Here is a 20732-nt window from a genome sequence, read left to right as displayed (position 1 = left end):
ATATTTTAAGTTGCTTGAACTTGTCTCCTGTTGCTGCTGCACCTGCAGCTCCCTTTGCAACCCATCTCCAGTCTATCTCCTCCCTTTAATGCTCTGCCTGACCATATTGCCAAATATAAATTGTTGTAAACTGCAAATAATGTTGAAAATTAAGCTGCCAGGCAAGAGGAAAAAAAGAAGTTTGTGGATGTAGTGATGGAGGACATACAGAGGTTGGAAGTGACAGAGGAGAGGATGCTATGGATAGAGTGACATGGAGGCATTGAGCAGCCAAAAGAAGAAGATGGATATTCTTGTGAGAGAGGTAGCGTGTATAGAGACCTCGTTTCATCACCTAACTTGGGAAGAGAGTCTGGTTACAACAAAGCATGGAAAAGAATCTGTCCTAATGACCGCAATGTGAACTGCGTATGGATATTTTGGTTCACATTTTTTTGCTTGTTTGAAACTTAAAAAGAGTGGTTGACAAACTGTCCTCAGGAACTGCATCCTTTATCAATTGCCTAATTAGAAGAGATAAGTAGCAATTATCCTCTGCAGGGAAGAACTTGTATTTATCTTCTTGTAATTAGGTTCTGTGTTTTAATACTCGTACACGGTCAACTTTTCCTGAAGACAGACACATTTACTCACCTACATGAACCTCTTTATTTTTGTTTTCTGTTGTGTTTTGTCAGTGTGTGGCTGACAGTATTCTTTAAATGTTGTGGAAGGAAGGGGTTCACTTAGAGGTTGTTTAAATGGCAAAATCTATTTATGCATCGTTAATGGCTACACTGTAAAAAAAACATCTTAAAAAAACGGTAATATTCCGGCAGCTGGAGCGCCAAAATACTACCGTAAAATAACAGAAAATAACTTCCTCGTAAAAATACGGCTATTTCCAGTAATGACAATACAGTTTGTTGCGCTAATTTTACATGGGATTTTGTCTTTTCAAGTGATTTTAAACATTAAATTAGGAACATGTTAATGTGATTAAACAATGAAATTATCTATAAATAGGAAAAAAAAAACAAATCTTAAAAAAACGGTAATATTCCAGCAGCTGGGGCGCCAAAATACTACCGTAAAATAACAGAAAATAATTTTCTCATGAAAATACAGTTATTTTCAGTAATGAAAATAGAGTTTGTTGCGCTAATTTTACATGGGATTCTGCCTTTTCCAAGTGCTTTTAGACATTAAATTAGGAACATTTTAACGTGATGAAATAATGAAATTACCTATAAACAAGGTCACTGAATGAGGCAATATGAATCATAATACGTAAATGTACAGAAATATACGGTTAACAGTTGGTTTAAATAATAATGGATTGCATGCCCTGGGACAGACTGACAGAGGCGAGGCTGCCATATCGCACCATCGACCCCTCTGGCCATCACCAGTAGGCGAAGAGTCTTGAACACGGACACAATACCGAGAGTGTCCGAGCCGGGGCTCGAACTGGCAACCTTCTGATTACAAGGCGAACTGCCAACTCTTGAGCCACGATCGCCCTAAACAGCAATGATAATAATACTTGTGTGATGTAACACAAGCTTATAGGAATCATGTTATATACTTTTCCATAGCATTAAATTTGAATTCAACAGTTCAATCTTTCAAATAACAGACAGATATTTGTGAGATCATGATACATTTGTGAATGTATTTTAACAATCTAAATATGCATATGTACAAACAGATACATTTAATAATCATGAAAATTATGTTTTATTACATTACAGTGAAATGTGAAATTTAAAATGTGAAAGAACAAAACTGTAAAATGCACAGTAAAAAAATTTTATATTAGGATTTTTTCCTACAGTGCAGCCATACCCGCGACCTTGTGGTTGTTAGTTCACATTCATTGGCCGATGCGTCATGTTATTATGTGTCCCAACATCCAATGGCATGTCACATTGTTTTCATGGCCACACCCTCACCCCAGGTGCAGAGGCCTATTTCTGTTCAGGAATGTTGTGAATACTTTGAGATTCATATTAATTGCAATTCCTACCTCTACATTTATTTTTTAAAATATATAATTAGCACAGCGTGGCCGTGCAATGTTTTATATGTTTTTTTTTAGTTTTTATTCCTATTAATTATATTTTCACTTGTTACCTCTGAATTATTGAATCAGACCTAGATGACATGAAATTTTCAGCAACATTATAATTCAAATACTCCTTTAATTATTGATTATTCTCATTAATTTTCGATCATTTTATATATTTTCCCATAGTATTACATTTGAATTTAACAGATCATTCTCTCACATGACAGACAAATATTTGTGAAATTATGATACATTTCTGAATGTATTTTTACAATCTAAATATGCATATGTACAAAAAAATATATTTAAAAAACAAGTAAAGTGTGTTTTTAGTATTTAATACTAAATACTAAATACTAAGTAAAGTGTGTTTTACTATGTTTACAGTGATGTTATGTTATTTTACCTTTGACATGTAAAATCACAGTCTACTTATGTAAATTTCATGATATTCTAGAAAGACAGTACAAAACTGTAAAATATACAGTAAGATACTTTGACATTACTATTTTTTGGAACAGTGTAGATATATATATAGAGGATCTACTATTACAAAGCATTTGGCAGTATAGTATATACAGTAACATTTCTGCTTAGTGGACAATCTGCTCTACCTATTAGCTGCTGATTAATGAATCAGATTATAAACCAGTGTTTATACTGACGTACATATTTTTTTTCCTCAAGTTTACTGCTATAGTCGAACCATCGGTGGCACTCATAAATCATAAACAACAACTAAACCTGAGTTTGATTCTCACCAGATTCAAAATTGCAGCTTGTAAAGGAAGAGCAGCTTGCACCACTTAGTGTCTGCACTCTTGTTTGTGCCAAAGACAAAAAAACCCCCAGTAAAGCTAGATGCTAAATTTGTCTGTGAGGATGGTGGGAGAAAGGAGACAGGAAGACTTGTCTGTTCTGCAGAGAACTGAAGATAAATTATAAAGCCACTTTAGTGCTGCATTGTGTCTCTGTGCTGCTGCTATTTTCTGCACAAACTCTACAACACTAGAAGATTTTGTGCTGACAGGAGCGCACATCAAGTTGGCTGCAGCAAAGGCATTTTTTGTCTTGTTGACTGAGATTTAAGATCGTGTTTGGAGAAGCTAAATTAAGCCTGAAGTCACGTAGTACGCACCCTAATTCAGTTGCCTGAAATGTGCATGTTATATTCGTCAAAGTGACGCTTTTAGATTAAAACTAGCACAAACTTACTGGTTGAGTTTTTCTTGTTTTAGCTCCATATCTGCTACGGCGATCAGCTGATCCAGCTTACACTTAGTCTCTATGATCTCTGCCTCTCTGGGCGAATACGTCCCACCTTCCTTTTTACGCTGGTGGATCCTGACATGTCAATAAATCAAACAGGTAAATAATGATACAAATACATGTGTAAAATGAGTGAAGTTTTGTTTTCAAATGATGTAATGCTCAACTAGCCACGATTAAGACTATTAATATATGCAAATGAGTGAGTGTCTATCGCCATTTTACTTGACTGAGCCACAGATGATGATGATGAGTAACACAGCCAAGAAGAAGGAGAGCAGAACGCCCAGAATTATCTGCTCTTCTCTGGTCAACAGCCCATCGCCTGGAGCTGGAGGGTCACAGAAATGGCAATAAAGCAACCCATGCATTGGTAATTAATTTGACAATAAAATGATGCATTAGTAAATTTCCCCATACTCCTTAACAGAGAAGAATTCACAGAATGATAAACATTAATTCAAAAAAAGAAGAGGGCTTTGCCACACAGGTTACCCCTTTCCTTAGTACAGCAGTACCTGTTTTGATATGCTCCGAGTATTCAGAGTCTGTGTATTCCCCGTTGACGTTAGTGGCTCTGAACTTAAACCTGGTAAATATAAGACAACACACAAGACTTTGCATTAGCTTTTACCAAAAATAAACATAAAAAAAAAGTTGTTTTGTTTTTTCTATTTGACTGTGTCTGTGGCGCACTCACACATAGACAGAGTTAGGCTTCAAAGGTCCATTGCAGAAATACTCAGTGTTGTTGCCCGTGCAGTCATTGCTCTTGCCGATCACATATTCTGCAGCAGTTTGGTTGTACCTCTGTGACCAACCATCTCTAAACACACCTCTGAGATGTGCATTCATACTTGAGTCACTGCACGGGGGGTTGGGGAACCCTGAGTCAGTAAAGTAAGGGGCGGGATGATCATAGTACGCGCTCTTCCAGTTGGTCACGTTCTTGTTGTCCTTCACTGTGGCAAGATAAAAGTTAGAGAGGAGAAGAAGTGCAAAGAGGCCAAGTCAAATTTCAGCTGCTTAAGTTTTGACTTGCTTTTTTCTTTGAGGTAGGGACAAAGTAACATAGTGTAAACTCTGATTTAAAACACACACACATACAAAGACAGACACCCGAGTCGAGTGTATCCAACTAAAAGTGATGGCTGTCAATGTTTTTTAAGAGTCATACCCCCTGACTCGGCCACGATGACCTGAATTTTTGTGATTGGTCCATTGTCGTCACTATAGAAACATGCAGGCATGTGGATGGTGATACTCCTGTGGGTAACCATGGCAACCCCTCCATAGCTCAGCATTGCCTGAGGTTTTTGGGTTGGCTTGGATGGGGCTGAAACACACACACACACACAACCACACACATGAGCACACCCAGAAACACACGCACACGTGTGTGCGTAGAAGTTGCGTCTGTGTGAGAAGATGTACTTTTAATCTGCCACATTTACATATATAACACGACAAACAGGCTGGAATAAATGCATAATTAGCACCCATCTAATAATACTACCAAGATACATTTACTGTATCAGAGCGGCCCTGAATGCCGAGCAATAATACTGTGCAGTGGTAGTTTTCTGTCTCACACTATGCTGCACTGCTGCATCAAGAAAGAAAGACTCTGGAGCATTGCAGAGCACAGACAAGACAGACAGGCTTGTACCTTTGATCCCTGTAGTAATCAGGACACGTGAGCTGAGTGGGCTCTTGCCAGCCCCGTTCTTTGCTGAAATCTGCAGTCAGACAAGCACAAGAGAGAAGGGAATACAAAAGTAAGAAAGACCAGCACAGAAAGGAACTAAAGCATTGAAAAGTTTAACAAGTCCAAGCTTTTGGTTGATGGTAGGCTTGGTTGTTTGGCTAGTATAGGTGCGCTGGTGTTGTGTAAAAGGAGATGAGATCATAAAGTTCTATAACTGAAGTTTCCCCTTCAGTTGTCTCCTTGTGCAGCTTTGAACTGCTCTTAAAGCTTTAAGTTGCTCCATGGAAGCCTTGTTCTGGCCAATTGTGCTTTTACTTCACCTACAACCTCAAACTTACAGAGCAAGAACCAACTTCTATCTCAAGCTGATCCAAATTTCATTTCGAAAATTATCACCAGTGCTCAGAGTTCCAGCTACAATTTAGAGATGAAGCTGCAGTTATTTAGAGACAGAGCCCACAGTTTCATAGCCAGGGAGTACATTATCAGTGAGTTACGAGGCCTGTTACATTTTTCCACTGGGAATTTTCCAGGAATCGGAGGGAAAACTTTTAGAAGAACTGCGGTGTATGCCAACATGAGTCTGCACCTAAGGGAATGAAAAGACACTTTTGGTCGCAAGTATACTTACTTCACTACAACCATGATGTTGGATAATCTGAGCCATCTGATGAACCATTTGCACAATACTGTATATTTGTTTTATAATTTTTTGGGGACATTGTTTTTCTTACATGGAGAACTTACACACCGAATCTCAAGTTTGCAATGAAAAGAAAAGAATTCACTTCACACAGCGGTGTGTTTTTTACCTGTAAACTGTAGGTCCGTCCTCCCTTTAGCCCTTCTATTACAGCATCCATCGTGTTATTCTCTTTTTGGATGATGTTAAGGCTAATCTTTCTGACCAGCTGGTCCTTCTCATAGATGTATACAATGTATTCTGTGATGTTTCCATTGGGCTCCTCTGGAGGGTTAAAGGTCAACTTCACAGCACGCACTTCCTCTGGGATTACTGAAACTGTCACATTCTTTGGAGGGTCTTTAGGTTCTGGGGTCAGATACAAGACAACAGTATTAATTTGGTCAACTCTAAAGGTGGGCAGAAGGTGGTGCAGACACTACAATGTGAAGACGTACCCTCCTCCTTTGTTTGAAAGTAAATGGGTCCAATGGCTTTCCCATCACTGCTAGCGTGCTCCAAGTCACCAGTGAAGGCAGTGATAGTCACAGAGTAACGACTGAAAGCCGTCAAGTTAGTAACAACAATGGTCATCAACTCCCCTGGAGCCCTGACTATTGAGATATTCACCCCGGGACCATCCACCTGGCATTACAGGACATTATGTAGAAAAGTTATTAAGTTATACTGGATTGCTTTTATAGCCTTGTACTTAAATTGCTACTGCTTTTTGAGAAAGCCTGAACAACATAATAGCCTGTTGAGCTGTTCTAAGAATAGCCAACTTTGTTCTACAGTTCATTGGTGACATGCTCATATTTGTGACAAACACAGTCTAACGAGATGACCTGCACAAGATAAGAAGTCAGTCCAGAGAGAACAGCTGGAGCGTCCCACGCAATGTGAAAGCTGTTGGAGGTGGAAGTCACTTTCAGGTCACGGGGAGGAGCATCGGGGTCTGAGGAAGGAAATGAGAGAAACACTGAAAACTGAGTGGCTCCGGTTATATGAATCAAACAAGACTAAACAAGATAAGGTAATTAATCTTTTCTTTGTTCTAAATACTGAATTAATGAGCTGAAGACTTTCCTGCATACATTAGTTGTACTTGGCAGGGGAGGTCGAGTATTTAATTTGGCCGGAACATATTAGATAATAAAATTACTGCAGCAATGCAGGACATGTCATTGCAAATGTATTAGGTATTATAGATTATTGGCATGACTAACAATTTTAATACTTTAATTGCTAAATCTTAACATGTTTACATGAATAAAAAGGTACTTTTGTTGCATTAGTGTTAACTGATCATTCTTTGGGATTAGCAGGGATCACTTGGTCCACCTCACTTTAAATGCCTTTCCTGTAGTTTTGCAGTTGTTAGATGTCATCATATGTTGTCTTTTAGATTGGCATATAGATTCATTACATGTGCAGTCCAATAAATATCAGTATAATTTCTTATTCAGCTTCTATTTCTTTTTTCTCTTTCATTTGTCAAACACGTGTAATAATGATGTTACAACAGCCTTAGTATTTTGGTAATTACTACTTAATTACGCACTGCTAAACTATAATGATATAACATCTAAAGACATCTTTCAGAATAAAACAACTGACCATGCCTGTGTTTGCTCAAGTTGCTAATGAAACATCAGACAAGCTGTGTAATTTTGCTGGTATGTCTGAAAACAAATAAGTAATTATTTGTCAAATATTGGTCATGAAGGTCTGACTAAGCGGGAAATCTCTCTGGCTATCTGGCAACACAAAAAGGTCACGTCGTCAGTGTCATTCCTACTTCCTGCCATGGTGCGTTTATATTTCCACTGTGTATAGTCTCCGACTCCAGCGTTGGTCACAGCAGCAACTTTGAAGCGGTAGTGTCTGTATTTAGCCACGGGATGGATTGTGAAGCTTTGTTTCTGTTCTGCATCTGAAGCATTTATCGACACTGTCACATTATGTTCAATGCAATGCAGGGCCAGGTCGTCCTTCGGGGTTGACTGAGCTTTAACTGATATGCTTGGTTCACAGTTAGCTGAAATCAGCTGTGCAACGATGTGATACTCTTTAAGCAGGCCTGGAACAGAATGTGGTGGAGCCCACCGAAGTGTCACATTGTTAGGTGTGACCTGAGAGATGGTGAGGAATCGAGGGGCAGCAGGAACTGTCAGGAGACAACAAGGTTTAATCAATTATTCACTTGTGGTGGTTATGTAAAATGCAGTACAAGAAGATTTGACTACCTGATTCTGAAAGGGTGGAAGCTGTACAGTTTAATCTGTCTCCTGGTCCTGCAGAGTTTACAGCAGCTACAGAGAGAGCATATTCCTGGTCTGGCGACAGCCCAGTCACTGTGTGCTCTGGTGTATGGGCCTCATGTTTATAGGATTGCTGGTCTACCTCCAATTGAATCTCATAAAAAATGATCTGCCCATTAGGATTGGCAGGAATTTCCCAAGACAAAAGAATTGAATCCCAGCTCACTCCTGAGCAAGACAGATTCCCTACAGCGTCAGACACTGCAGACAGAGAAAGACACGAGACAGTGATGTTGTTAACCCAAATCTTAGCTTTCGGTTGATTTTCTTACTAAAGAACTCACAAAATTAACTGTTTATTATTTAATTGAACTTAAAAAGGTTGCAGGTTTTTGGACAGAACACTGAATTATTACTAACGTGCAAATATCTGTATTGACTAACTGCGTCTTTTTTCTTCACTATTAAAGATCTAGAAACATACTCTGTCCAAAAAAAGTGACACTACACGACACAACACAACAAATCAAACCTGTCTAATTATCACATTTCATTTATTATTTTAGTTTCTGTTTGGTAGAATAGCCAGAATTCTTGTTCCAGCTTAACCCATTAACTTCATTAGACGTAGGTTCTGGTCTAGAGACCCCAAAGATCCATAACCAGGGGTCTTGGAAATGTTTTCTTCCCCGTAAGTGGTCCTTGGCCCCAAAAAGTAAAGAAAATCCTACAGATTTAAAGCCCGAAAGCTGTTCTTAAGATGCCATCTGATGAATCCAGGGCTTTATTCTTTTGTTCACTACCCAGAGCTCATGACCATAAGTAATGGTAGGAATGTAGATCAACTATACACTCTCTCCTCACTTGTGAACAGGACCCTGAGATACTTAAACTCCGCCACTTGGGGTGGAGTCCCAGACTCGCTAGGCACTCCACCCTTTTCCAGCTAACTACCACGGTCTCAGACATAGAGTTGCTGATTCTCATTAGAGCCGCTTCACACTTGGCTTCAAACCATCTTACAGCATGCTGGAGGGGCCCACATGATGAGCCCCAAAGAACCACATCATCTGCAAAGAGCAGAGATGCAAGTCTGAGGCCAATAAAGTGGAAACCCTTTGCAATTTGGCCATTTCCAGAATTTCTATCCATCCCTTTCATGAAAGTTATAAACAGAATTGGTAAGAAAGAGGAGTCCTGGTTGTAAAGGCAATGAGCTACTGGACAGAGTCTCCTCTTCAGCTCTCTGACTTAGACCTTTGGTGAGAGACTGAGGAATGTATTCCTTTTGAAACTAAGGACCACCACCCTGATCTGCCAATCCAGAGGCACTGTGTCTAACATCCATGTGATGCTGCAGAGGCAATGTCAACCAAGACAGCCTTACAACATCCAGGACGAATTACATCCATCCAGGGGCTGAAGTAGTCAAAAACTGTCCAGTGGCCACACTGGACAGTTTTTGAATACTTCAGTGGCCTCAGCCACAGTGATGGGCAAGTCACTAGACTCTGCTTCCACTACAGTGTGTCACTGAGATTGAGAAGGTCCTTAAAGCATTCTTTCTACTTCCTGCCTATCCGCAGGCAAGGTTAGCAGCACTCCATCACCACTGTATACAAGAAGCTGGGTCCCCTTCCTGAGTCGCCTAACGGGTTGCCAGAATTGCCCCAAGGCCTACTGAAAGCCTTGCTGTATGGCCTCATTTTCTTTTTGCTACTTCTACAGTCACACTCCACTTGGCATCCTGATACAAATCTTATCATCCCAAAAAAACATTCCAAAGTTTTAATTGAGAAAGGAAACCTATATCTGTGTTTACATGTGTCCCTTGTTTGTATACAGTGTATATTTTACCTGACTCATTGGTTGTGAAGGACACAGGGCTGCTGAACTGATTCCCATGGCCCACTCTGGTGAAACTGTTCACACTGATTTCATAGGAGCTGTGGGGCTTGAAGCCTGAGAGATACTCTGTGGTTGATGAACCAGAGGAATTCTGCATTTGTTCCCAGACAAACAAACAAACAGGAAATACATACGATATTAAATCTGACTGCTGGAGTGGATAATATGTCTATATCAGCACATATGTGATGGTGAGTTTAAGTATCATGTTATTGCTCAGTAGCATCTGGAGTGTGAAATTAGCTCCCGCCCATGTGTACTCTTACTGAGTGGGTCCTTGGAGTATGTGTAGGTGTGTGTTATTGTTGTTGTGAGGCTGCTTTCAGTGTGTGAAATTAACAGTACCCGATGTGTGACGGTTTGTGTGATGAGGTCTTGGATCCGAAATCCGTACTTTATCACCACTCCGTTGGGCTCTAGAGGAGGCTCCCAGCTCAGCCACACAGAGACTGCCGTGTGGTTATATATAGTCAGGTTACGGGGAGGAGAGGTGGGACCTGGATCATAAAGTTGGGCAGATAGAAAAGAGAATATTAAGTTTCTGCCATCCCACTATAATCATTTAAACTCTTCTTTCAAACTAACCACTTTCATCGCTGTGCAGCTGCAGCAGCAGACTAGGCCCCGAGCCTTTACGAGTTGCGGCCGTAATCGTGAGATTGTAAGCTGTGTATGGAAGTAGGTTAGTGAGGACGAACGAGGTGTTGGGGGTATGTGTTGTGTTGGTGCCCTCCAGGCCAACAAGAATCAGGGTATACTCTGTTATCTCCCCATTGGCCTCCAGAGGGCGTTGCCAGACCACACCGATGGAAGACGAAGACAGGTTCTTGGTGGACACCAACAACGGAGCAGAACTAGGAACTAAGGGGAAACAAGCCCGCACATATGTCAGTGCCACAACAAATGCATAAAGACATATTGCATGGGTGAATATCTGTGAATAAACTCACTGTCATCATCCGTTCTCAGGTACATTGTGCTTGTATGGTTGTAGGCAGGGCCAGCAGTAGTTGCTGGGGTAACAGTCAGCACATAAGGGAAATATTTCCTGAGTTTGGTGAACAGGAAGATGTTGTCAGTTGTGGTGTGCTTTATGGTCTTGTTGACAGCTGGAGCCCTTTGGTTGGAGATGTTTGGAACGATGCCTGCCTCCTGTAAGGTGAGCAGGTAGTAGGGGCGTCCGTTTGGCTCCAGAGGAGGGTCCCAGCTCACTATGATTACCGTGGAGCTGAAGATCTGTGCCGTCAAGTTTTGGACCGAGTCACCTGGCACTAAAGAATGAGACAAGAAGAATAGTGTTACTATTATTAATCTCCACTGGCACGAGTGATTGAAACTCTATGCCCTTACTGTGAGTTTACGTTTGAGTGCGGAATCAAATTGGGCATCAATCAATGCCCTGAGACTTAAAAATGAAGTCATCACAATGATCATCATCATCATCAACTTTCAGGGTGATTGTAATTAGCAAAGAAATAGCACATCAAGAACAATACAGCATAACATTAATTTGGCAGCACAGGAAAACAGGAACAAAGCAAAATCAAACAGTAAACATACACAAAACAATGCACGATTAACAAGACTTCATTTTGAAATACAGAGGCTCTTAGAAAAGAAATTTACAAACTGAAAATTAAGGAATGAAAGGGAGAGAGATGAAGTGATACTCATCCTGCTTATGGTGTCAGGTCCTCTAGAAAGAGTAAAAAGAAAAAAGGGGTGGGGAGACAGAGGACAGAAAAAAAACAGAGAGATCTGCAAGATGAATGAGTGGATGTTAGGGGCCGGATGTGTGTGAGGGTCTGAGCCCAGGGGAGTAAACCCCTGCTGGGCTTAGCTGTGCGGGACAGACAAGGTGCCCTGGAGGTCCGGCGACTGGCTGAGAGTGGAGCAGCTAGAGCATAGGCAGAGATACAGAGTCAGTGTGAGCAGTGATTATTCAGAGGCACAGAATACACGACAAGCAAAATTGAACAAAACAAAAAGTGCCAAAATGCAGTCAGTTTGTGAATAAGTCTGTAGTTGCTGTCTGCACCGTTTTTTTTGAAAATCACATAAAAACAAAGAGCTTTAAAAGGCTAAAATGCTAAAATGCAACAAAATATTTGCATATGCATAAATGCAAATTCAAGGACTGTAGTGTGAATTAATATGAACTTCCTCAAAGCTCATCAAACTCAGTTGAATCTCTGTGCCAACAAATTTTAAGTGTTTCTGCGTTCCTCCCTTTTTATAATCCCTAACATTTTTCATCATGCTGTCATAACTGGCTGTCTTCAAAGCGCAGTGTCACAGGTGGTCATTTTTTTTTATCTCCTTTCACGGATACTGAAAGCTATTTTCAATCACAGCGTTTTTATGTAATTTTTTTCAAGTTGAAGAGCTCTGAAAAAAAGAGTGCAGACCTGCCCTCCGGTGAGACTCTTAATCATCGCATGCAATTATTATCCAGCTTCCCGAGTAGTATTTCATGTGTATGTGTATTTACTTTATCCTCGTTTGTACTGCGTTTGTGTGTGCGTGTGTCTGACTGACCGTCCTCTGGTAATAACAGGATTAAGGGCTCGGAATGGACCCCTCCATCACCCTGCACAGTGCTGGATGCCATCCAGAAGGTGTAGTTATTGCCCCCAATCAGCCCAGTCAGAGTGTAGGAGAGACGTGAGTCAGGAGAGGTGTGGGAATATAAGTCTGAAACAGGAACTGTCTGTGGAGAAAAAGATGTGTCAGGCTTAATTTCACAGCCTGAAAAATGCATTTCAGCGAGAGCAAAATATATACTGTTACAAATCAGGTGCAATACATTGCATCAGGAAGCAAGTTTCTCTTTCCTTATCATTCAATCTGTCCTTATCAGGGTCGTGCGGGGGGAGTGTGTGTGTGTGTGTGTGCTGGAGCTAAAATGCTATAAAGGAATCTGGGACTTTGCCGTGATTACTACATTCAGCACCTTTCATCCGACTTATTGACTCAATTAATCTGTCTTCAGTATTTTTGTCTCACCTTCTCAGTCACAGTGTTGTTAAATGAGTAGTAAATAGTGTAGTGTACAATGATCCCGTTGGGTTCAGTGGGTGGATACCACATCAAGGTAACAGAGGAGGCGTCTGTATTAACAACAGTCACATTCTGCGGGGGGTCAAATGGCTCTGAAAGGAGACAGTTTAAAAGGACAAAAACTCAAGTTGTGCGATAAAACATCACTTAAGAGGAAATGTTATTTTTTATGTGAGGATAACACGATAATGTTTAAAGATTGCATAACATGTATCCAGCACCTGCATCAGTTGTGGTAAAGCTGATGTAGATCAGCACTCCTCCATCCCCCAGTCTGGTCCAGCTGGAGACAGAGGCATTGTAGCGACTCTCTGAGTCCACGTTAATAACCACCGAAGTCTTTGTCACATTCTGCTGCAGGTCAGTCGTTTCATTCCTAACACATAGATGCTGAATTATTTGTGTTTTCTTTTAAGGTTATTACATGGAAGTAGAGTTCAAAACCTTACCAGACTCTGACAATGTAGTAGAGTATGTCTGAATTGGCCTCGAGTGGTGGCTGCCATGATAACTCTACCTCATAGTCTGACAACTTCCTGGCATGGAGAAACTGAGGAGGTGTGCCTGGAGCTGAGACGCACGAGAAAGACTTTCCAATAACGTAGCACAAACCTGCATTGGTGGTGAACTTACAAGTAAACGGAAATTAATTTCTAAAATATTTATCGTTGTGGAAATCAGGGACTCAAAAGGCACACAGGAAGACACTAGAAAAAATAGAACATTTCCCTGAAAAGAAAAAAACTGATTAGTTGTAATGAATCTGTTGTTTGTGCTTCCCAGTCGTGGTGGAAAACACGAGTGTCACGTGGCATCGGATATCTGTGATGTAACATCATTAGCATGAGCTGAAACAGAGACGTGAGGAGGAAAAGACTAGAGGAAAGTCAGATTTAATCAGATGCCCTTCGAACTTGTCAGCCTGTGATGATGTAATGGTGGAGTGTCCTGGAACTGAAAAGAACCCCCACACCACCCCCATTTTTTCCTCTTGTCACTCACGCCCCTCTCACCATCCTCAAGTGTTGTGATGTTGAGCGGCTCGCTGCTGTAGTTTCCCGCTCCGACTCTTGTGTGTGCTTGAACTACGATGCGGTAGTGTGCGTACTTCCTCAGATGCGTGATGTGGATGTAGTTGGTTCGCGAGGTCAGGTTCAGGTAGTGACTGGAGTTCCAAATCTCTAAGCTGTAGTGAATAATGACGCCGTTAGGCAGCAGAGGAGGCATCCACGTCACATTCACCTCACTGGGACTAACTGATTCATAGGAGAGCCCATATGGAGGACTGCCCGGGACTGGAGAAGGAATAAAACATCATAACGTGTTGGTTAAACAGTTGGTATTCACTCTAAAGCCTTTCATATGAATGTATCTGTGAAGGTGGGCACATCCTTCAACGCACCATCTTCTCCAGATAACAGGTATAAAGTGTCTGATGTCTGGTTGCCATTTCCGTAACGCGTGTACGCGCTCACAGACACATTGTAAAAGGAGAATGGTTTCAGACTGAACAGGGTGACTTTGTTAGAAGACGTGTTCACCAGCGCAGAGTAGGATTCATTCTCATACAGGACCTCATACTGCTGGATCGCCCCATTAGCTTTCTCTGGTGCAGACCAGGCTATTGTGGCAGTAGAGGGGGTGGTGTTTACCACAGTGAGGTTTACAGGAGGGGAGTCGGGCTCTAAGAGGGAGAAGAAAAAAAACAGAGAACTTGTCAGTATTTGCAGTAGGTAGTTAATAAAAAAGTTACATTTTCAAGCAATTTATAAAGAATACAGTAATAGTTATTATGCAAAGCTCATGATTAATTAATTTAAAAAACTTAACACTGGATATTCATTAATCATTGATAACATATAGTTGATCCAAGCATTATAAACAGAATTCAGACAAAGTTTAGATTTTTGCATTTGCACATACAGGCAGCACGATCCTAAAGTTTTGCAACCAGCAAAAATAATAAATTCTTGACTTAAATTTGGCCGACCCTCCATTCAAGCTCATTTCCTTGTGCACCTCCTGAATGCTTCCAGTTCGGCTGCATTCACACGTCTGCCTCAAACTTGCTGTGAGAGCAGGAATGAGCTTCTGCATCAAACTGAATGAGCAGTTAATGAGAGTTCAGAAGCACAAGCAAGAGAAATCTGTTGTTGTTTTTTTTATTCTACATTCATCGCACATTTTATTTTTTAAAATGCAGTTTTGTTTTGTTTTTTCAATTTATGCCAAGTGGTCAGGAACGGGCCCTCGAGGGACTGACTGAAAAGTAGCAGCTCTACAGGAAGACCTTGAAGGAGATATCGGCCAAATTGTATTCAGGTAAGGATTTTTATTTTTATGGGAAAAGTTACAGAAATGTATGATGGCATCTTGTATTTGTGAATGTATAAATTCAAAAGTCCAACACGTACCATCCTCTAAAGTGAAAACAAAAATGTCATCTTCCTCAGAAAGTGAGCTCTCCCCCACAACTGTGGATGCAGCTACACGAAGCTTATAAGGAGTGTACTTGTCCAGATCTATACATAACAAGAGGGAAAAGTGATACTTTACATTGTAGTGGCAGTTATACTTAACGGCTTAAGAAAATGTCAGCTGAAGAGAATGAAGACGCTACCTGTTATCAATATGCTGGTAGTGTTAGTAACCCATTTCAGGCCTTGATTACTGGGCAGTTTGAGACCATAAACAGTGTAATGTGTGATCCGCCCATTGGGATTGATGGGTGGGGTCCAGCTCACTAGAATGGAGGTAGAGCTGATATTCTGATAGGATACCTCAAGCACGGAGCTAGGAACTAAAAGATACAGACGCACAAGATGTTAAAATTGGGCACCTTTAACAGCTCTATTAACATTTTTTCTTGTTAATATTTATTACAATTATTAAACGTGTACCATAAGCACCCACCCTGCTCCCTGGTCTTCTCTGTGATATTTGCAGCAGGGCCCTCTCCTACAGTGGTGGAAGCAGTGACCCTGAATGTATACTCAGTGAAGGGAACTAGATCTGACACCAAGTAGGACAACTCCTCAGACAGAACGTCCATTACCTCCTGTCTCACTGTTACCCCTGCAGATTCATGCAGACACATGCACAGAGGATTTATGAATAGTCAAGGGTTTTTTTTAATAATAATTCTGGTTAAAGCGAAGCAAAGCAAAGTTAAAAAAATGCAGTGTTTACAGTTAGCTCTCCCACCTGTGGTACCAGACACAGCACCGCTGCGTGTTGAAAAGTGTTCTGTAATTGAAGCATCAAGTGTAGACAAGCGAAGCTGGCCTAGGGTCAGGGCCAAGGGGGCAGAGCCTGAGGTCACTTCCCCGGCATGTAATTGCTTCGTAAGCCAGGGTGGAAGTGTAACAGATGGCACAGAGGTAAGAGAAAGTGCAGACGTTCCAGAGACTGCAGAGTCAGAAGACTGCATATTTGGGTTGTCAGAGCGTGAGGCAGTGTCATAATCAGGGCTGGGCCTGTTGGTGGCCATGGGGTAAGTGGTTGGCTGAGCATTCGTGTTAGTGATGTAATCAGTGCTTCTAAGTCCAGAGTGTGTGAAACTGGAAGCAGTAGCACTAGTGTGCAGCGTGCGGTCTGAAATAGTAGCTGTAAAAGTTGGTGGAGATGTGATCAGACCAAGCTCAGCAGTTCTTTTATGCCTCTTTGAACTGTTATGGACATCAGGTGGACGTGTTTCATTTTCATAAAAACCAGTTGTATTCTGAAAGGAGACAAAAAAAACACCTTATATATGGATATATGAGACTCATCATCCCTTAATGTGATTTCTAATAAAATCAGTAAGCATCAGTAGATAGCACTCATTATTAAAGGGGCTCCGATATAAAGTAGGTGTTTTTTTTTTAAATTATTCCTATAATAGGATACAGCAGCACACAGTCCATTGTAATCCACCAGACTAGTGGTTTAAAAAAGCCGATAATCCACTGTAGACTATTGCAGAGTGTTGCTGAACCATATTGATCTTTGAGAGTGTAGTGGTCTTACATCCGACCGTAAAACGACGACAGTGTATCATCAGCTGTAATGGATTGTACAAGTATTCATGACACAGCAACATATCACATGTCTTTAACTGTGTTTTTTAAGCTGGAAGCATAGAGCGGTAGAGATAATATCATCTGGCTTACTGCTGTCATCGTGATGTTCTGGAGCAGAGTTTCCTCAACCAGCACCAGAAGTCTGTATTGGATTATGGGACCGTTGGGCTGGGCAGGGCTTTTCCAACTTACACGAATTGAAACTGAATCCTCAGCAATTGCCATCAGGTGCTGCACTGCACTGGGTGCTATCCTCACAAACACACACACGCACATAGATAAACAGAAGCACAAAAACTAAATTTGCTCTTGTATTTTGTATGTATTTATTTTATTTGCTACCAATGTGTGCGTCTGTATTAAAAGTGAAACTACACTAAACTAACTAAACTGAACTTTTTCATTTATACTTCAATCTTGTAACTGCCTCACCTTCCGCAGGTGTAACGATGTCTCCCTTCGCTGCAGGACCCACCTCACCAGCTGCTTTTGCTCGGACGTCTACTATGTACCTCGTGTAGGGTTTCAAACCGGAAAAAGCAAAATGGGTATCTCCTGTGCTGTTCTCATACATAAAACCTTTAAAAAAAAACAGAACAAAATTTAAAACTGCATTGATTTTTGCGTGTATTATGTGTGCATGTAGCTGTGTTTGCTCTGAGTCAACATTTATCCACCTGTGGGTCCATGAAGGTAGAGTACGTAGGAGAACTTTCCTGTCGTGATGCTGGGAGGGCTCCAGGACACAGAGAATGATCGAGACGTCATGCTGAATACAGAGAAGTTTTGTGGCGGGTCTTCTGGAGCTGCACAAGCAGGAATATTTGTTTTCATACCTCAGTGCTAATATGAATACGAGCTTAATTAGTGCTAAAGTGTTTGCACGCTTCTTTTTCCACACCTGATTCTGGCATGCGAACCATAGTGGAGGCTACCTGTCCCTCTCCTTCAGAGGTGAAGGCGGACACCTCAAATAGATAGGCAATATAAGGTCGTAGCTGATCAACTCCTACTGATATGGGTACGTTCCAAGAGGCTGCAGGGGGCACAGCAGAGAGGGTGATGGGTGGCGATGATGCTGTTATCTCCAAGGGACTGAGAGTCGCACTGGACAGGATATCGGCTGCATCCTAGACACATGAAATCATGCGGGATAAAAAGAGAGAGTGCATTTAAGAAAAAAAGGAAAGAGAAAAGACGGTCGGCCTTGTGCATTTGAGCTATTTATCATCTTGACAGGAAAGTAGTATAGAACAAAAACACTTGGCAATAACAGCACAGTTTAGAAGGAGGGTGAAGGAAAAACACAGTACATTGCAGTGAGGCAGGGCTACAGTCATGATGTCCACTGCATTGACCTCCAGCAAACGGACAATCTGCCCAGTACGAGCAAATTTGGCCTTGACGGCGAACTTTGTGATGAGGCCATTGATGCGGTGTGGCAAGAACCAGGTAAGGACGACGAAGGTGTGGTTATGAGCATACGCTGTGAGATTGGTCACCAGGCCAGGGGCTGCAGGATGTGAATACACATGCAAATTCAGTGAAATATACATGCACATGTTATTTTTTTATGATGTTGAGACGCTTGGATCGGAGTGCAAGGCTGTGTGCTTGTGCATGAATACCCACGGGACTCTGCTGTCTTTATGTATAAAGATTTGCTGAATGCTCCTACTCCAAATGGAGATATAGCTGCTACCTAAAGAGAAACAGAGAGAGAGAGAGGAAGTGTTGGTAGGCATAATGATTAATTCATGTTCCTGTCAGTTATCATCTCCCAGTCATGTGCTAATCTCAGGCTGCTGGAACAAGCTGCCGTAGCAGAGTTTATTCAGAGATCCCAGAGATATATATTCTACAAAAATATATCTCATTATATAGCGTAGATGTAAACAGATCACAACACAGTCTCAAGTCTTTGAATTTTTTCCAGTAATTTAAGGTTGGATCAAAATTAAATAGCAATTTATCAGGTCAACTGTGGAGTCACTTAAATGGATTTTAGTTTTGTACTGGAGTAGTATGGGAACTGACATGTTATCTTAAAAAAGAACAAAGAAAAAATGTATTTCGTTCCTGCCTGAGATCAGAAAACAGCGCGCGCCGTTCAGCTATTTGTTTCTACCTTGTTGCCACGAAACGGTTAGCAGTGGGGCGCTGCAGGCGTTTCTCTGGTTCGTGTCAGTGTCATCCAATCAGCAGCCAAGCACATACAGGGTAACCCCAGAATAATTAAACAAGCAATGGACATAATGGATCAGTTGATCTAGGTGCAACACTACAATACAGGTGAGCTAAACATAACCCTCATGTCCTCAGATTTTCTCAGTGTTTCCTGTCACCTAACTCTCACACCTGCTTCACCTGTTCTTGACTAAACCTTCCTCCTTTATTCATATCTGAAATCACGCCGTTGTTCTCTGTCAGTTCCTTACACATCAAATGGGTTCCAGTTGTTTTTTGTTTTTTTTCACTTTTTCTGTTTACCACTTGCCTACATGCAAGATTGTTCTTTATTATTCGACTTCCATTCTTTTTTTATTTATTTATTTATTTTTTTCATTTTTTTTTTTTTTTTTTTTTTTTTTTTAAATAAATAGGACAGGGGGAATGAATGAGAGAAAGAGGGGGAGAGAAAGAAAGAAAACCAAAGGGGAGAAGAGACGGTGAGAAGGGGGGGGAAGAGAGAGAAAAAAAAAAAAAAGAACTCCTGGGTCACCTGTATAGAGAAAAAAAAAAAAACAAACAAAAAAAACAAACAGAGGAGACAGCAAACAACAAAGAGTAACATAATAATAGAGAAAACAAAGCACCATCACAATAAACTAGCTAGTCATAGATATCAATATTTACTAAATAATAAACGATATTGTGCAGCACGCAAGATAGACAGCGCACAGTGTGCTTTGAGGCAGCAGCCAAGAAAGCTTTAGTCCGCGTCTGTGAATACCCATGTGTGCATACCTGTGTGGATCAGCATGCTTGCATTCCAAAGGTTTCTCCATGTAATGATCTGCTAGGGAGTGTGGGGGGGCCACAGCCCCGTCCTCCAGGGTGTGAAGCGGGTATGGAGGAGATCAAAACTCCAGACATCCAGAGGCCCCCAGAACACAAGAGACCATGGAAGACCAACAGAGGGGCAGCCGCGCCACTGTTCCAGTAAGAGCTGAGGAGAGTCCCAGATGAGGGCTCGCCCAGCAGCCGCGGAGCAGAAGTCAGGGGGAGTTGCAGTGACGCGCCCGTGAGCTCCGCCGGCCCCCAGCTGTGCCTGAGTGACCGAGCCCCAGGCCGAGAGGCCGGGGGCACCCCACCTCCAAAGGGGCCCGAGTGAGCCCCAGGCCCCAGGCCCCGACAAGCGGCCGCCAAGGAGTGAGCCGGTGTGTACCCGGACGCCCACCCCCAGACACAAAGAACCACCAACACACCGACACCTGAGGGAGTCCGCCACCGGCAGGGGAAGTGGTGGTGGGTGGAGATAGGCCTCCAAACCTTGGAGGGCCTGAGGTGTCCCCAGAGAGGTGGCGTCTGATACCCAACCTGACATATAGACACAGACATACAGGCACACACAGACACAAACATCCATTCCCACCCTCATGCTCTCATATGCACTCACTCCACACTCAACCAACGTGGAGACAGACATAAAGAGACGCTGTACACACAATCACACTCCCCAAGCGTACTCTACAAACCGGGTCTAGGTACCCTTGCCCCTGGAGGGGGG

The 20732-nt window shown here is 41.8% G+C and overlaps 2 protein-coding genes across 5 annotated transcripts in view; both read right to left on the bottom strand.

Moving 5' to 3' along the window:
- Nucleotides 1-20732, bottom strand: part of ptprq (protein tyrosine phosphatase receptor type Q) — a 54582-nt gene that overhangs the window by 11292 nt on the left and 22558 nt on the right. For all 4 annotated transcript variants that reach the window (XM_080866122.1, XM_080866125.1, XM_080866123.1 and 1 more), the window contains exons 22-48: nt 18635-18704; nt 18316-18515; nt 17904-18132; nt 17680-17808; nt 17435-17581; nt 17093-17250; nt 16146-16662; nt 15855-16016; nt 15562-15741; nt 15356-15463; nt 14344-14625; nt 13955-14236; nt 10832-11152; nt 10467-10742; nt 10227-10378; nt 9831-9972; nt 7959-8234; nt 7511-7879; nt 6558-6667; nt 6168-6354; nt 5840-6078; nt 4989-5058; nt 4497-4655; nt 4020-4281; nt 3838-3908; nt 3545-3650; nt 3266-3394 (exon numbers count right to left, since the gene is read on the bottom strand). In XM_080866122.1, coding sequence (XP_080722248.1) covers nt 3266-3394; nt 3545-3650; nt 3838-3908; nt 4020-4281; nt 4497-4655; nt 4989-5058; nt 5840-6078; nt 6168-6354; nt 6558-6667; nt 7511-7879; nt 7959-8234; nt 9831-9972; nt 10227-10378; nt 10467-10742; nt 10832-11152; nt 13955-14236; nt 14344-14625; nt 15356-15463; nt 15562-15741; nt 15855-16016; nt 16146-16662; nt 17093-17250; nt 17435-17581; nt 17680-17808; nt 17904-18132; nt 18316-18515; nt 18635-18704 — 5333 coding nt within the window. The remainder of the gene's footprint in view (nt 1-3265; nt 3395-3544; nt 3651-3837; nt 3909-4019; nt 4282-4496; nt 4656-4988; nt 5059-5839; nt 6079-6167; nt 6355-6557; nt 6668-7510; nt 7880-7958; nt 8235-9830; nt 9973-10226; nt 10379-10466; nt 10743-10831; nt 11153-13954; nt 14237-14343; nt 14626-15355; nt 15464-15561; nt 15742-15854; nt 16017-16145; nt 16663-17092; nt 17251-17434; nt 17582-17679; nt 17809-17903; nt 18133-18315; nt 18516-18634; nt 18705-20732) is intronic.
- Nucleotides 11161-13756, bottom strand: LOC308392215 (phosphatidylinositol phosphatase PTPRQ-like; the record flags this gene model as incomplete). Its single annotated transcript, XM_080875156.1, has 6 exons — nt 11161-11778; nt 12420-12591; nt 12888-13033; nt 13163-13317; nt 13391-13511; nt 13750-13756. The coding sequence occupies 6 exons, from the start codon at nt 13754-13756 to the stop codon at nt 11561-11563; spliced, it is 819 nt and encodes a 272-aa protein (XP_080731282.1). The 3' UTR covers nt 11161-11560.

This window comes from Rhamphochromis sp. 'chilingali' (assembly GCF_963969265.1).
Source record: "Rhamphochromis sp. 'chilingali' genome assembly, chromosome: 2".
Taxonomy (NCBI): domain Eukaryota; kingdom Metazoa; phylum Chordata; class Actinopteri; order Cichliformes; family Cichlidae; genus Rhamphochromis; species Rhamphochromis sp. 'chilingali'.
This window is presented reverse-complemented; position numbering and strand designations above follow the sequence as displayed.